This window comes from Thalassophryne amazonica, chromosome 4, assembly GCF_902500255.1.
Source record: "Thalassophryne amazonica chromosome 4, fThaAma1.1, whole genome shotgun sequence".
Classification (NCBI taxonomy): Eukaryota; Metazoa; Chordata; class Actinopteri; order Batrachoidiformes; family Batrachoididae; genus Thalassophryne; species Thalassophryne amazonica.
Genome location: NC_047106.1, coordinates 51,523,438 through 51,542,146, shown reverse-complemented (window position 1 = coordinate 51,542,146; position 18,709 = coordinate 51,523,438). Strand labels below are relative to the sequence as shown.

The window sequence follows — 18,709 nt, the reverse complement described above, 5'->3', positions numbered from 1 at the left end:
ATCAGGTGACCCTGAACCATCCCTTAGTTATGCTGCTATAGACTTAGACTGCTGGGGGGTTCCCATAATGCACTGAGTGTTTCTTTCTCTTTTTGGTCTGTATGCACCACTCTGCATTTAATCATTAGTGATTGATCTCTGCTCCCCTCCACAGTATGTCTTTTTCGTGGTTCTCTCCCTCAGCCCCAACCAGTCCCAGCAGAAGACTGCCCCTCCCTGAGCCTGGTTCTGCTGGAGGTTTCTTCCTGTTAAAAGGGAGTTTTTCCTTCCCACTGTCGCCAAGTGCTTGCTCACAGGGGGTCGTTTTGACCATTGGGGTTTTTACGTAATTATTGTATGGCCTTGCCTTACAATATAAAGCACCTTGGGGCAACTGTTTGTTGTGATTTGGCGCTATATAAATAAAATTGAATTGAATTGAATTATAGAGCAGGGGTGGCCAAGTTCGTTCCTCGAGAGCCACATTCCTGACACTCTTAGTTGTCTCCCTGCTCCAACACACCTGAATCCAATGATTCAGGTGTGCTGGAGCAGGGAGACAACTAAGAGTGTCAGGAAGGTGGCTCTCGAGGACCGAACTTGGCCACCCCTGGTATAGAGTATACAGTTAAATCTTTTCTCTGCAATATAACTAATCCATGGTGACTTATGTAGTACTCAGCACTGTTGCCTCATAGCGAGAAGGACCTGGTTTAGAATCTGACACGGTCTTTTCGGTGTGAAGTTTGCATGTGTTCTCTCCATGTGATCCTGCTTCCTCCTACTTCCAAAGACATGCAGGAAGTGGGACAATTGGAAACCCTGGAACTAACCAAAGCTGTAAGTGTGTGAATGCGTTTGTGTTGGGAAAGTGTAGGAACACGGACCCACAACAGGGGGCGCAAATGAACGGACAATGGAGTAAGTCAAAATAACAAGCTTTACTGTTGTGAATGTGCACAACGAATACAACCAATCACAGCAATGGACAACAGTCAATTCACAAAAGTGTCGTGTGGGCAGGCTCGAAGATAGGAGACACCTCTCCAAGGTAAGACCGGAACCACACGGCTTCCTCCGCCACAGGACCCCGGGAATACTGGAGCCGCCAAGTCCCGAACTCCCAGGTGGCCACTGCCTCCGCGTGTCGGACCTGGTACTGCTGGCGAGGAACAAAGGACAGTTAGATGGGGGCGCGTTTGCACCCAGGACTCCGAACAGCAGGGAAGTTACCTCCACCTCTCGTTGGAACAGTAATCCACAAACTAAGCACAAATCCAAAAAGATACACTCCGTAGCTTTGATACGTTACCTCTCTGGTAGAAACGATATCTCGGCGATGAGGTGGAGATGCCGTCCTGCTGATATACCCCAGTGATACTTGCCGTCAGCTGTCTCAGGTGATGGGTGACAGCTGTTACCGAGGCTGCTCCTGTGGGGCGGCGGCGCCCTCTGGTGCCTGGAGCCCGCACTCCAGGCAGGGCGCCCTCTGGTGGTGGTGGGCCAGCAGTACCTCCTCTTCAGCGGCCCACACAACAGTTTGTCTGTTTATATGTTTTGGCTTTGATAGACTGGCATCCTGTCCAGGATGTACCCCTCCTTTCGCCCAGTGACCACTGGACTAGGCTCCAGCTTCCCGTGAGCCTTACATGGAATAAATGGGCTCAGAAAATGAATAAGTGAATAGTCCAACCAGTATGACCAGTGGGAAGGTAACTTCCAGACCCAGCCAGCCACAGACCCAGAGGCCACCTCTACATCTGGAGACATTGCTTGGTCAAGGGCAGTGACAGGAACCCTGAATCTAATGTGCACGTTTTGATGGCAGGAGAAAATCGGTCTGCCTGGACTAAAACCATGAAGACACAGGAGGAACATTGAAATTCTACTCAGAAAGGAACTGAGCAGTGGTGGAACTGAACTGTGGACCTTCTTGTGATGAAGCAAGAGTGGTAAAAACTGTTCGATCATGTCGTGTAAACAAACTGCTTTAAGTGGCCATCGTTTTTTAATGTCATCCATAGCTGCTTGATCAAAACTGGTAAAAAACAGTCATTTATCTTCAGAACTGCTCATTACAAACATACATTACACAAACCTGCAGCAGGTTTTTAAAAATCAATGAATTAGATTTAATAGTTGTGTAGTGTTCGTCCATTAATTAACATTATTTTCAATTATTATCTTCCACCTGCCCAAAAGAAATGTTGATGAGGGATACAGTTTTGAGCACCATCTATCTGAACTTTTGCCACTATATCTCAAATGCCCTTGGGCCCAAACTAACCAAACTTGGCACATGATTAGTCCCAGGGGGAATACCAGTCACCATAGCAACAGTGGCCTGATTTGCATATTAATTAGGTCACAGAGTCAATGAGTGCCAAATCCTATTTTGGCTGATAGAGACTATATTAATGGAAGCAGATTGTTAAAATACTACTACTACCACTACTACTACTATTACTAATAATAATAACAATGAATAAATAAATAAATAAATAAATAAATACACAAATAGAAATCTGTTGTATTTATAGAAAAAAGTGGCACCTGTAGTTGCCAGAATAGTTCTTTAAAAAAATACATTAAAACAATGTAAATTCCTTTTTTGACCAAACACGTACATTTTACAGTGTCAAGCTGTTGTAATTTGCAAAATATTACAATTTAAACCAGGATAACCAACAGTCTTCATATTTAATTAATTAATTTAATTTAATTAGCTTATAATGTGCCACATCACAGCAAAGGCCGTCTCAAGGCGCCTTACATAAAACAATTCAACATAAAATTTAATAAATAGTTAAAAATGAATAAAAAAAAATTTCAAATACATAAATAAAAACTGAAGTAAAAGAATAAAACAGATAAAAAAAATAAAAAGTCCTTGTCTGTTGAATTAATATGATGGCACTGCTTTTAAACTAATTATTTCTGTGATGTTTTCATGGCGTTTTCATGCAATTGCTTATTGTGCACTGAATTTCTTTCAGTGAGATTTCATCAGTCTTCTATGTAGCACTGTGTCACCACAGGAGGTTTGGGATCCCCATACTGATTTGGCTTTTCTTGGGAGAGGCCTTGAACCAGGGATATTCTGTTTGGGTGGCCAGCACAAGAACTACTTGCACTGACATGCACACTGGAAATGCCTGAAAATGTAATGAATTACATATCATACTGCTATGGTCTTTTGGCCTCTTTATTCTAATGGAAATGTAATTACTATACTATACTATACTATACTGATCAATTTATCTAGTCTGTTTTAGCGTACTCATACAGCTTTCTCAATAAGGGAAGTCACTAATCATAAGTCAGTGTGCGCAGTGAATCATGGGTACGCTCAAAGGACATTCATGATAAATTTGACCCGGAAATGATAAGCTGCCAATGTTTTGAGTGCTTCACTTTTTCCACATTTTGTTATGATACAGCCTTATTCCAAATTAGTGTAAATTCAGTTTTTCCCTCAAAATTCTATTCACAACACCCCATAATGACAACATGGAAAAAGTTTTTTTTTTTGGCAAATTTATTAAAAATAAAAAAACTAAGAAATCACATGTACATAAGTATTCACATCCTTTGCTCAGTTCTTTATTGATGCACTTTTTGCAGCAATTACAGAATCAAGTCTTCTTGAATATGAAGCCACAAGCCTGGTATCTTTGGGCAGTTTTGCTCATTCCTCTTTGCACCACCTCTCAAGCTCCATCAGGTTGGATGGAGAGCATAGGTGCACAGCCATTTTCAGATTTCTCCAGTGATGGTCAATAGGATTCAGGTCTGGGCTCTGGCTGGACCACTCAAGGACATTCACAGAGTTGTCCTGAAGCCACTCCTTTGATATCTTGGCTTCATGCTTAGGGTCACTGTCCTGCTGAAAGTTGAACCATCGCTCCAGTCAGAGGTCAAGAGCGCTCTGGAGTAGGTTTTCGTCAAATTGTAAAAATTTTGTCAATCTCAAAAAGAAAGAAAGAAACTTTTCCACATTGTCATTATGGGGTGTGTAGAATTTCATCCATTTTGGAATAAAGCAGTAACATAACAAAATGTCGAAATAGTACACAGCTTTGAATACTTTCTGGATGCATTGTAGAAATGGTCATTGCAAAAATAGTTGGAAAAGTTGATTTAGGACACAGTTTTGAACAGAAAGGCGAAATTCATGGAAACTGATTATACAGGGATAAGTCTGGCTGATTTGCGACGATGAACAGTGGTGAATTTAAAAGCATTTTTGAAGAAACAAGGAAAAGAAAAGAGGAGCTGGTGGCATGATCGTTCAACAAATGAACATGGCATCTTGCCAGACTCGGAACAAGTTGTACAACAAAACCAGGCAGATTATGAATCACTACGTAGGACCAAAGATGGGAAAAGGATACGAGACCCCATGAAGATTAACAAAGAAAAGTGGACCAGGAGAAGGGCGGACTCTGGCATTAAACATCTAAATGTCAACAATATATTCTTAATTTATTTGACTGAATAAGAAGCTGTTTGTTATAAAATCTTGCTAAAGCAACTGTTATGATCTGTGTAAACAACCATGGGCGTTCATGTTTCCGGTAAACAGCTGTATCACAGCTCATTAAAATGTCACGTTTACGTCAATCAACAGCAGCAACTTCAAGCAAACAGTTCTAATAAGCTTCTCTAATGTATTACTGGTTAATTTCATGAAACAATGCATGAAATTCCTTGAAAAACAGTGATATAACAGATGGTTTTGATTGTCGTCACAAACATAAACAAATGTCTGCGTCCGTCTTTCCCAGAAACAGCGATCACTATATGCGCTAATATGCTCCACTTTCAGTAATTCTGCAACTAATTCACACTAAGTTTTCTAAGAATGGAAGCACAGACACCCAACCTTTCATGATTTTCACAATGATATTTTAATATGCCACAGATATGAAGCCTGTTAAGCATTGTCAACACGTTACACTAGCACTGTTCTATTCCCGACTGACCTTTTAACTGGAAGACGTAGCGGGACCTTTAGCCACACCGCACGTTCCTACCATCAATTTCTATTTACTCACTAGATGGAGGACCGGGGCGATCTGCTCATACGTTGGCTATTGCCAGAGCGCCGCCATGTTGGTTAGCATCTAATAACCAGACATAAATAGAAATCAGTGTGGGCATGATCAATGTTTTCAACAGAGTTTCACCATAAATCTGCATTTTCCGTGCTATTACTGTGCTGTTACATTTATTCAAAGTCAGTACCATAGTTGTACAGCCACTATTTGTCAAAACAAAAACAGAAGAGGATCAGACAATTGATATAATTCAATGAATTTAACTTCAGACATCAGACTTCAGACAACTTTATTGATCCCAAAAAGGGCAATTATGTTTACACTCCAATTACCTCAGACAAGATACAGCAATTAATCCACAATTACTACTTGTTTACCGTAATAATGGCACACATCAAAATTAAAGACAACACATTTGACATTGTTTATGTGCACTAAACTTGAAGCAGTCTGTCACCCGAATTGAGGTAAAGTGGGTGAAGGCCGCTGCAACTGTAAGTCGCGCCGCCAAGACCACCCTGAGAGAGGACGAGGCCTGCCGCAGGGAGGGAGGGGCAGAGAGTGGTCCAGTGTCCAGACAGACAGCCCGGAAGGCCGAGTGAGGCGCCATCGACAGGCCTTATCTGTTCATCCTGGGGGGGATCCCAGTCCTGAATCAGTCCACCAGAGTTTCAAGGTCCCACAGTCAACATCTCAGGACTGGGAAGGGAGGGAGGGGGGGGGGAGACGAGGAGCAAGGCTATCAGGAGTGTTCCTCGGGGGGAGGATTTTATCCCAGCGGCCTTGAAGGACAGCCGGTGTTTGGAAACCAAATACATATCCAGATTAACAGACGCCTGGCAGATTCCACAGTCTGAAACTTCAGAGTGGCTCCCAATACATCTGACTAGAGGAGAGATGTAGTCTTACAGACGATCAAAGCGGTTTTCCAGTGAAGCCATTCTCCCCCAGATGGATTCCAACGTGCGGTTGACACCCACCGACTGAGCTGACACTGCCCTTTCAATCGAATCAATCATGTGGGGCAGCCTGGACGGGCCGATTAATGCCGCCTCCACCTTCTTAATTTTCCTGTAGACCAGTGCTGTGGCCGCTCCACACAGCAGAAACCCAGTCACCACAGCTCCAAATAAGTAAACATCTTCAACGTCCTCCACAGACAACGTGTACAGGCACATGACTTGCCACCTCCAGCTGTCCATCACATAATCCGCCACATGTGTCCCGGCAGGACAGGTCGGGTCCTCTGCTCCCGAGTGTCTTGTGGAAAAAATAGTATCAATTGCGTTCAGAGACCACTAGATCAGATCCATTTTGCCGTTATCCAGAGGAGCAGGGCTGGCAGCCTAACAGACAAAACATGCTAAGGGAGCGTGGAGGAGATGCGACCGCCCTCGTCGGAGTCCCAAGCTCCTAGTTGTTACTCCCAGTCCAGATATAAATGAATACCATCAAACACATTATGTCTGTCACGACACGAGATACTAGTCTGATCCTTAATTAATTTTATTATAAAGTTAAGTTAAAGATGGGAAATAATCAGGGGTGAAAGTAAAGCTGTGCTGACACTTGCATGACTTTGATCGACGCACTTGCACGCACATCATTGTGACGATCCCACCTGCTGTGTTCCCAGCTGGACAACGTCCTTTGTTCCACCAGCTGCCATGCGCTCTATGTTGGACGCTGCGTATATAAAATAATTATTTTGTAGCGGATTAATCATTTTCTCTGCAAGTTGTCTGCTGAAAACAGTTGTAATCGCTTCATGAATCACAGAGGACTGCTCAAGCAGTGCCGTTCATGCAAGCGCGCTGAATAAGCTGGAGAAAACATTTGAGCTGTCTAAAAAGGTCATTATTTGTCATGTTTATATTGTCATGGCTTGGTAAAATAGTTGAATTTTCTTTCCTTCTTGTCTGCAGCTGTTAAAGTGTGTTTTTGATAGATTTAACATTTATCCGTGAAGGATTTTTTTTTAACATTTCAAAATACTCTTTGCACAATTGCACGCCCCTCACATTCAGTCTACACCTGTTCAAAATGAGTTTATTCTCCTGCACGACACACGTCATGCAAGTGTCAGTGCATCTTAAAAGCTTCGCCTGCTCACATTATATTAAAGATATGAATATTAAAGACCGTTCTTAACCCACCTGTGGCACCACTTTTACAGAGCGCTTCGCCGTGAAAATTTCAAATAATATAAATAAAATGAAACGGCCACACCAGCCAGGGTGAACTTAAGAATATTCAATAATATCTGGACCAAGTTGACCCACCAAATTGAGAGGAAAAGCATTTCCATTGTATGAACTTGCTCTTACAGAATATCACAGGATGGAAAACCTGATGTGAAGAAAAAAACAAAGCTAATTAAAAATGGATAAATTGAGCCTTATGAAAGTGAGACTTCTAATTGAATTGCTAAATGAATGGTGCGATATTTATCACGACAAAGCATTCAGGCAGTAAACTGAAGTCCCTGCAGATCAAGACAAAAAAATAAATCATTTTCTAACCTTATGTTGTGTGGGCCGCCAGAAGAGGAGGTACTGCTGGCCCACCACCAGTGGGCGCCCTCCCTGAAGTGTGGGCTTCAGGCACGAGAGGGCGCTGCCGCCACGGACATAGCCGGGGGTGACAGCTGTCACTCATTATCTCTTGACAGCTGTCACCCATCTACTCTACATCATCTCACTCCATAAAGACCAGACGTAATCTCCACCTCGTTGCCGAGATATCGTACTTCTTTGGAGGTAATATCCTCAGCCGTTTGTGTTACAATATAATCTGTATATTGTGAGTGTTTGCAGGAGTACCGGTACCTCTGTCGATGGAAGCTGAGTGAGTGCTGGACGGCACTCTTTTCCCCTGAGGAATCACTGCGGTACTCTGCAGAATATTGAGTGAGAGGTGGAGGTGGCATTCCCACCGTTGTTGTTACTGGGTGTACACACACCCCACACTTGACTGTCTTTGTTCTTCGCCAGCAGTACCAGATCCGACAGTCGGGGACGGTGATCACCTGGGAATTCGGGACTTGGCGGCTCCAGGTATTCATCAGGTTCGAGTGCGGCGGAAATCGTGTGGTTCCGGCTCTTCTCAGGACAGACTCTTCTATCCTCGAGCCTGCCCACACGTCACCTTTTTGGATTGACTGTTATCAGATTTCTGAGATTGTCTGTATGTTCGTTGTGCACCTTCACAACATTAAATTGTTATTTTTTTGGCTCATCTATTGACCGTTAATTTGCGCCCCCTGTTGTGGGTCCGTGTCACTACACTTTCACAACACTTTATTCAGCAATTTTAGTCATTTTCCCCACATCACTTATATTACATATAATACACGCTTATGAAAGCTTACTACACAATTCATTATTATTATTTTTTTTTTACTTATTCAACCTTTATTTAACCAGCTGATACTCCTTTGACAGCTTGTCACAGCACCTGAAAACTACACAAAACAGCATTTTCAAATCACTTTAACCCAAGTTTAAGTCAGCACATCATTGATTTCTATTTAATCTAATGACTTCCTTACATATTGAGTTATTATTTTAATAATAATTTATTAATGTTTTGAAAACGGCTGCAAATAAATAATTTTGCATTAATAATGGCACAGAACATGACATGAAATAAATATAAAATTTAAAATAAATAAATACAACCACCATTATTTGAAAATGTAATTAATAACTACAGTCTAACTACACTCAACAAAAATATAAACGCAACACTTTTGGTTTGCTCCCATTTTGTATCAGATGAACTTCTCCTTTGCTGAGATAATCCATCCCACCTCACAGGTGTGCCATATCAAGATGCTGATTAGACACCATGATTAGTGCACAGGTGTGCCTTAGACTGCCCACAATAAAAGGCCACTCTGAAAGGTGCAGTTTTATCACACAGCACAATGCCACAGATGTCGTAAGATTTGAGGGAGCGTGCAATTGGCATGCTGACAGCAGGAATGTCAACCAAAGCTGTTGCTCATGTATTGAATGTTCATTTCTCTAACATAAGCCGTCTCCAAAGACGTTTCAGAGAATTTGGCAGTACATCCAACCAGCCTCACAACCGCAGACCACGTGTAACCACACCAGCCCAGGACCTCCACATCCAGCATGTTCACCTCCAAGATCGTCTGAGACCAGCCACTCGGACAGCTGCTGAAACAATCGGTTTGCATAACCAAAGAATTTCTGCACAAACTGTCAGAAACCGTCTCAGGGAAGCTCATCTGCATGCTCGTCGTCCTCATCGGGGTCTCGACCTGACTCCAGTTCGTCGTTGTAACCAACTTAAGTGGGCAAATGCTCACATTCGCTGGCGTTTGGCACGTTGGAGAGGTGTTCTCTTCACGGATGAATCCCGGTTCACACTGTTCAGGGCAGATGGCAGACAGCGTGTGTGGCGTCGTGTGGGTGAGCGGTTTTCTGATGTCAATGTTGTTGATCGAGTGGCCCATGGTGGTGGTGGGGTTATGGTATGGGTAGGCGTCTGTTATGGACGAAGAACACAGGTGCATTTTATTGATGGCATTTTGAATGCACAGAGATACCGTGACGAGATCCTGAGGCCCATTGTTGTGCCATACATCCAAGAACATCACCTCATGTTGCAGCAGGATAATGCACGGCCCCATGTTGCAAGGATCTGTACACAATTCTTGGAAGCTGAAAATGTCCCAGCTCTTGCATGGCCGGCATACTCACCGGACATGTCACCCATTGAGCATGTTTGGGATGCTCTGGACCGGCGTATACGACAGCGTGTACCAGTTCCTGCCAATATCCAGCAACTTCACACAGCCATTGAAGAGGAGTGGACCAACATTCCACAGGCCACAACTGACAACCTGATCAACTCTATGCGAAGGAGATGTGTTGCACTGCATGAGGCAAATGGTGGTCACACCAGATACTGACTGGTATCCCCCCCCAATAAAACAAAACTGAACCTTTCAGAGTGGCCTTTTATTGTGGACAGTCTAAGGCACACCTGTGCACTAATCATGGTGTCTAATCAGCATCTTGATATGGCACACCTGTGAGGTGGGATGGATTATCTCAGCAAAGGAGAAGTGCTCACTATCACAGATTTAGACTGGTTTGTGAACAATATTTGAGGGAAATGGTGATATTGTGTATGTGGAAAAAGTTTTAGATCTTTGAGTTCATCTCATACAAAATGGGAGCAAAACCAAAAGTGTTGCGTTTATATTTTTGTTGAGTGTACAATAACTACATTAATTAATTAAACTCCTCTCAGAAAAACAAATGTTAAAATTTTTTCATGTTTCAGCTTTTAATAGGATTTTGTGCTTTTCTCCCAGTTACATCATTGTCAATTCAATTCTCTTTATATTTTTGGACCATTTCATGGACGAAACATCATAATGTCAATGTAAATTTTCACAAATATTTGACATTTTACATACTAAATTAATTCTGAAAAAATCAGAGTAATAATGAAAAGAATCAGCAGCTGCAGCATTACACGTGGCGTACAGAAATAAAACATTTAGCAGGATCTAAATCCTGATTTTGAAATAAAATGTTCAATTACACAGCAGTTAAGGCTTATGTAACATCAGTGTGCATGAGTGGGAATTTAATTGCATGTGGAATTTTAAGCATCAAGTGTTTCAGAGCCCTGGCTGTAAACAAAGGATCTCTGTAGCCTAATTCCAGAAAACATGATTCCAAAAATGATCACTAGACACTATTAAAGTGATGCAGTGGCTTAAAAAAAAAACATACAATCTGGATCTGGAAGATTCAAGGTCTTACATGAAAAACAGCAGAAAAAACACTTATTAATCTTCCAAGTCATTATACTTTCGCTGTCCTGAAATGTTAAAGAACAGCGTGGTTTTCTTCTTAAAAAAAAAAAAAAAAACTGGCAACATTCCGATGTGGCAACAATGATTCCAGTGCACAGTCCGGATCGTTACCTGCACGATCAATCAGTCCATGCATGTGGTTCTCCCAGGCTGGGAAAAGAAAAGAGCTTGGAGAGCCCCGCACTGTCGACAGTGTAGGGCTCTCCAAGCTCTTGTCTGTAGCGCATCGCCAAGACGCACGGGCCGCAGCACCCTTTATCATCAGGGGAAAACTGTCTGCTGTGACGCAGGCGGTGACACACGCACAGAGGCTGCCCATGCCTCTTCCTGACTGCGTGCCTCCTCCTCCGATTACGTTTGCTTATTTATACCTATTAACAAGGTTGGGTAGGATTACTTTGAAATGTAATCCAAAAGTAATCAGATTACAAGTAATCCAAATGTATGTACATACATACATGTAATCCACATGTATTCTTTCAAAGTAATCCTATCCAACCTGTGAGGATGATTTTTCACAAGCTTGGTTTTTGTGGTGCCCCCAGACAGCATGGGGGCACCACATTGCATGTGCAGAACGACGGCACTGCTGGTGACTCTGAGCAAACTAGGAGAAGTCCAAAGACATCTGACTGACTGCAATTCAATATAAATCAACAACTGCCTTTAATTTTTGTACAAAACTAATTAGTTTAAAAGCAGGACAATCAAGTCAGTTCAACAGGAAAAAGATATTGAGTTTACTAGTTAAAAACAATTTATTTATTTATAGTTTAGGCACACAAGTTCACAAACACAGAAAAATCGCTCACACACTCCTCATGGAGTTAGAAAATGACTCTGCGTGGGGTAAAATGTAACACGTGATGAAGTGGCTGATTAGAGAGAGAAGGGGTTTCTCAGTCATCTCTGCAGGGACAGGTAAACCACACAGCCATTTTGACCCCGCATGAGTAAAGCCAATTAGCGAATTAAGAGAGAGTGAGACAAGGTGTTTCAGTTATTTCTACATGGACAGTTCACAATCAGTGAGCATTGCAGTTTGGAGTGAATAGTTGTGTCCTTATGGTGGAAATGAGAGCTTTATTTTTGTTTTGAATAAGAAGCCTTTACAGTGTCAAATCTCGCGCGTAATCACGTTCTCACTGGGGAGGCCGAGATTTCGTTGTCAGTGTAAACAAGCGTTTGTGGCAACTTGTTTGCAACATTGCGTCGTTATGGAGGTGAGTTCAACAAAAATATGTACTTAGGTGTTTAACTAAGATAATTGTGAGTTTTTAATGTGAGTTTTATTTTTTTTTAAAAAAGCGTGTTGCTGTTAGGGTTGTGTGTCGGGAACCGGTTGTTTTCGGGTATCCTTAAGAAATGATTCAATCCATCGACATCAATAGCCTTTTGGCTTAACAATTCCCTTATCGGTCCTTCAGAGTGGCCGTTGTTTTTAGGGTGTTTGTCAGGAAAATGATCATTTCTCTACATTGATTACAGACCCTGCAGCAGGTCTGTAATCAAGCGTTTCTGCACTGCAGCTTTGCTTTGAACCTTGAACCAATGCAGCAGTGCTTCGATGTGCTGCTTTTTGGTTCTTTGTTTTATTTCACTTTATCTTAATTTTTCAACATTAAAACCCTAAAGAGCATATGTCTGTGAGTAATATTTACCTTTTTATGTTAAACCAACCTGTTACGGTCTCCTGAAACAGTTGATAGATGTATTTTATAACTTCAAAATGGGACTGATGCTAATGCGTTAGCATGTTTATGGCATTTTCAATGTTAAAGTTAGCATTAAGCTGAGCCATTATCAAGCCTCTAAAACCTTCAATACTGTATCAGTAATACAGTTGTATATTGTTTAGTTTAAAATAAACCCTTTCAGAGATGGTTTGTTTTGATTTATTATACTCCACTGTTGTTGTGGGTCACAATTTTTAAGCATTTAGAAATCAGTATTGGTATTGATACTGATTTGGTGTAGCCTTACTGGTGAATGGAAAGCATTTCCCTAAGTTTTGAAAACTTCCAATAGTGCAGCAGATGAGTGTAAGAATCTTTCAGTTGATGATACAAGCACAAAATTTGGTAGAAAGTACTTATGCGAAATCCTTTACTTCAAAAAGGGCATTAGCCACATGAAATATTAAAATGGTGGCCATTTTTTAATATGGTCAAAAATACAGCCTATTTAGGCAAATAAAACACATTGGCAAGCAAATCTAGGTATATGGAAGTACATAAATCTGTGCCATCAGAGTTTGAAGTTGAATGTTTAAGGTTGAATGTTTTTTGCATCAAAATCAGTTTGAAATTGAATTTATCACACTGAATTGTTTAGCATCAAAATATTCAGCCTCAAAAGTGTCAACCTAAAAAAAATTCAACCTAAAAAAAAATTTAAACCTCAAAAAAATTCAACTTCAAAAAATTCAGCCTGAAAAAAGCCCAACCTCAAAAAAGTAAACCTAAAAAAACTGTACCTCAAAAAATTTATTCCATCATCATCATCCAACGTTTATGGAAGTAAAACTGTGGATGACTGAGACAGGGATTGATTGCTTCTCCCTGCTTTTCTATTTTTTGAGATTGAACTTTTTTAAGGTAGAATTTTTTTTTTTAGGTTGATTTTTTTTTTTTTTTTTTAGGTTGAATGTTTCGAGGTTTAATTTTTTTTCGGTTGAAGTTTTTTTAGTTAAACAAATTTAAGCTCAGAAATTCAACTTCAAACTCTGATTTTGATGCTAAAAACATTCAACCTTAAAAATTCAAATTCAAACTCTGATGACATAGATTTACTTCCATATTTATTGTATTAAACCATTAAATGTGATGCTATTAAACACAAACTCAACATTTTAACATATAATTTTACTCATCTTCATTTTTAAAAGCAATGTTTTTTGCACGGTGGACCTATTTTATTGACAGCAATGTCAGAACAGATTAGCTGACACTGAACCCCATGATGAGTTACACAGCAGTGATTGCCACCAGTGTGCCCTGGTTCTGCTCCACACTAACAGTTTTGGGGGGTTATAATCTTAAAGTCATTGTTTCATCTATTCAACAGTCAATTCTGGAAGTTTCTAGTCTTTGTGCACTGATATGGGAGCAAAGCAAACTCCATCACAGAAAATCTCTCTGTGTGCTACCCTTACCTAGTTGAGCCCACAGTCTAATGCGGTTTACTGGGGTGTGGCTGCTGCTGTGTACAAGCAACTATTTGGACCCAAAGGTGAGAGTTAGGTAAGAAGTGAGGACTAGTGTTCATCCAAGGACATGACTGATTTGCAAGCAAAAATACTACCACTATTATTAAACCTTTATTAAACCCAAACACTATTGCACGGTCTGGAGAGTACACGGTCTACAGCATGCATGTACACTTATTAAAAACATATGCAAAGCATGAAAATATTGCCTGAAGTTAATTTCAAATCCCACCTACTCCACAGTACAGTATTTACCAGGTACAATGTGAAAATAAACCAAGATTGTGCAAATATATGAAGAAAATATATTATATATTTATATATTATGGGAGTGTCAGACATTCAGGAATACAGTGTTGAAGACTTGAAAAATATGATGTCTGATGTGATGAAAAGACATCAAAATTGACAGAAACTGAAATAACAAAATTATGTGAAAAATACACTTTTTGATGTCATAAGAAAACACTAAATGTTAGAAATTAACACTTCCAGTGAAGGGGAATAACACAATTTTTTTTCTTATAGAATACACTAGTGTTAGAAATGTCACACAATTAAAATGCTAAAATACTATCACTAATGAAAATGATCTGGCGCAGCACCAGCCCCCATAATAAAGACATCTGTGATATGACAATGATCCACAAACAGCATGTTGATATGACACAGCAATATGCAGATCATCACAAATTAAAAGAAAATACATTTGTGGGTTTTTAACGATATCTTAACCACACTAAAATGTTGCATCAATATTTCTGTTCAGTGCACAAGAGATTGAACGACACATTTGTCATGTAAGCATACATACAGTTAGGGTGCATAAAAACCTCATCCCCACTACGTTTAAGTACACGTGCACGCACACGCACACACACACACACACACACACACACACACACACACACACACACACACACACACACACACACACACACACACACACACACACACCATAATCATCTGCTGTCAGAATAAAGCTCAACTTGCAGCAGGAGACTGATGACAACTAGCAGGGGAGCAACAGCTCCAATTAGCAACTCTAGTGTGTGTGTGTGTGAGAGAGAGAGAGAAAGAGATTGAGAGAGAGAGCGTTTTCAGAGTACTTTGTTAGCACTTGATTATCTTCCAAAAAGATGCCCCAAAAAAGTAAGTACACACAAAAAAAAAAGAAGCAGATCAAGTCAAAGTTGTTCAAAGGTTTAATCTGCATGATTTAAATATATTGTATGTTAAAATTTACCTTCTGTAAAATTAGTTCACCACAACAATCCTTGACAATTCAAAAAAATAAATAAATGTCTCTCTCTCTCTCTCTCTCTCTCACACACACACACACACACACACACACACACACACAATAAAATAGAGTGTAGCTATTCCGAGTTCTCCAATAACAAAAAGTGACATTTCTTAGGTATTTAGGTGTTTAACTAAGATAATAGTGAGTCTTTAATGTGAGTTTTATTTTTTTTAAAATAAATAAATAAAAAGCGTGTTGCTGTTAGGGCTGTGTGCCAGGAACCGGTTCTTTTCGAGTATCCTTAAGAAATGATTCGATCCATTGACATTAATAGCCTTTTTGCTTAACAATTCCCTTATCGGGGACTCCTGGTCCCTGTGAGTGCTCGTTTTTTCTCTGCTTTTTTTCTCTACTTTGATTTCTTAGGATGTGCCTACCAGAGATTCTCACAGATGTAACTAAAACTGTGTACTCGGGGAGAGGACAGAAGGTGTCCTGCAAATGTCTTCTGCTTTTGGGGAAAAATGTGTGTGTGTGTGTGGGGGGGGGGGGGGGGGGGGGGTCAAATGGTTGGAGTTTGAAAATTCCAAGACTTTTTGACAAAAGTCACTATCAGCAGGTTCTTGAGAACAATGTTCATGAATCAGTGACAAAGTTGAAGTTGCGCCGGGGCTGGAGCTTTCAAAAAGACAACAACCCTAAACACTGCTCAAAATCTACTAAGGCATTCATGCAGAGGAACAAGTACAACGTTCTTGAATGGCCATCTCAGTCCCTTGACCTGAATATTATTGAAAATCTGTGGTGTGATTTTAAGCAGGCTGTCCATGCTCAGAAACCAACAAACCTGAGATGTTTTGTCAATAAGAATGGTCCAAAATACCTTCAACCAGAGTCCAGACTCTCATTGGAAGCTATAGGAAGCATTTATTTCTGCAAAAGGAGGATCTACTAAATATTGATTAACTTTTTCTGTTGGGGTTCCCAAATTTATGTACCTGCCTAATTTTGTTTAAAGAATTATTGCACACTTTCTGTAAATCCTATAAGCTTCATTTCACTTCTCAAATATCAGTGTGTTTGTCTGCTATATGATATATTTAACTGAAATTGCTGATCCAAACAACCAATGATTTATAAAGGAAAATCATGGAAATCATCAGGGCTGCCCAAACTTTTACATACCACTGTATGTTGGACAAAGTAAAGTGTGAGAATATTTTAGGGTATCATCTGTACCCTAACTATCCATTTGGTGCAACTTCAAGATAACACCCACCACACACACTTAGGATTCTTCATCACAGGTTGTGTTTATGTATCATGAAATTTCAATCTAAGTGCTTGTACATATAGTTAAGGGTCACAGGGGAGCTGGACCCTATCCCAGCACTCACTAAGCGAGAGGCAGGGTCCAAACCCTGAACAGGCCGCCAGTCTATCGCAGGTCGGACACAAAGAGACAGGCATACTCTTTGGTCTACCTTTGGTCAATTTAGAGTCGTCAATCCACCTAACCTGCGCGTCTTTGGTCATGAGAGGAAGTTGGAGCCCCTGAAGGGAACCCACACAAACATGAGGGGAACGTGCAAAGTCCACACAGAAAGGACCAGAGTGAAAGCGAACCTGGGACCTTTCTGCTGTGTTTGACAGTTTGTAGGCAATAACTCAAAAATAATAAATCTTGTAACTCACCAAAATAAAACAGCACATAACAAAGATGAATTAATTAGTTGGTGCTTAACTCTGATGTACCAGATCAACTGAAAACAAATGTTTGCTCTGTTTATGTAATATCTGGTAGATGTATCTGCCCCCTGCTGGATGGTTAGTGGGTGCTGGATGGATTATGGAAAATTAGAGAAATCTGTGGTTTAAACTTACAAATAGTTTATCTGCCACCTGAACACCCGTGTGCTCCTCTGTGTGCTAAACCCTTCACGTGAGCGTCAACTGACAAGTTAAGCTAGCGACGACAATATATAACAGAACAGGAAAGTAAAACCGGAATTAAAAAACAGATAAAGGGTGTGGCTGGGTATAATACCAAAGGTTTTCATCAATACTGCATATTAGTGATGACAAACTCAAAATGTTTTGAAACCTTTGTAACACCTGTGTTTTGGAGTATTGTCCCTTTCAAAAAGATGATATGATGTGCTACATTGGGCATCATTACGTCACCAAAAGTAATGAACAAAATGTTTTGAATCTTTCAAGGTTACACTGAGAGCAGCATGTGTACGTGCACAAGCATGAACTTGTCTTGTATTTACAGCCTGTCTGAAATGAAACATACAATTAATTGGTGCATTCAGCACAATACTGTGTATCTCTGAGGTTGATCTTCATATTCTCTTTTCAGTGATCGTTCTTCAGTTCATCATAATGCACTGATACCAAAAACACTTTCCTCTCTGGATACGAGCTCACCAGGAAGTCTTCTTGGAAAAACACAATCTCTGAGAGGAAAAAAACAATAATTGTAGCTGCTGAATGTGCAGAGAGAAGTTTTGTTGTCTTACTCGTGCTTTGGTACGGTTTTTGCGCTTTGGGACGTCTTCCTCCATCTCATCCACTTCCAGCTCATGAGGAAAATCTCCAACCAGCAACTTCTATGAATGAGAAATGGAGAGTGAAGTGACATAAAACATAACTCCAAAAGCAAGCGAGTGCCGGAATGACCCACTGCACACTTTTTTAATAAATCATTCTGAAAAACATAGTGGAAATTTGGCCTAGTTGGAGTTCTTTTCTTTTCCTTCAGCCATTTTAGCCTCTACCTTAACTCTGTACAGAAACATGGACGACCAGGGAGCTGTGATTGTCCATGTGGGTTATGAGGATCTTTTTAAACAAAATACAGGGGGGGAAAAACAGAGCAAGGTTGGAATTATCTTTAAATATGTCACCATTTCATTATATTTAATAATGTATAGTAACACACATTTCCTCATTGCATTCAGCACGACACAAAAGAGGGTGTGATTTGTTTTCTTCTTCAGGTTAGAGAAAGAAAGGCATCACTTGTTCCTGGCTGAAATATAAAGACAAGAATGTAGCTGTGTGTCATACACACACAACTAGGGCTGGGTATTGATTCCAATTCTTAAGATTCAGAATAGATTATTTTGATTTGATTCAATTTGATCAGATCCGATATAGATTTGAGTTAGTGTTATTAAAACTGTTTTTTGAGCTGTTACCTGATTGTCTAGTCATGCAACATATTAATACTACTTAACAAAATTTGGCCCTCAAAATGCAGGCAATAATGTTTCAGAGAGCTAGGAATTTAAAAATTTTCAGGGGGAAAATGGCCACAGTCTCCTCTACAAAACCTGCGTTTGCAGCTA

At 40.4% G+C, this 18,709-nt stretch overlaps 1 protein-coding gene across 5 annotated transcripts in view; it reads right to left on the bottom strand.

The window, feature by feature from the left end:
- Positions 1-18,709, bottom strand: part of dpf1 (D4, zinc and double PHD fingers family 1) — a 181,374-nt gene that overhangs the window by 102,490 nt on the left and 60,175 nt on the right. For all 5 annotated transcript variants that reach the window (XR_004560015.1, XM_034167881.1, XM_034167880.1 and 2 more), the window contains exon 6: positions 17,879-17,968. Coding sequence is in view for 4 of the 5 variants with exons in the window: in XM_034167881.1 (XP_034023772.1) it covers positions 17,879-17,968 (90 nt within the window). In the remaining variant the exon portion in view is untranslated. The remainder of the gene's footprint in view (positions 1-17,878; positions 17,969-18,709) is intronic.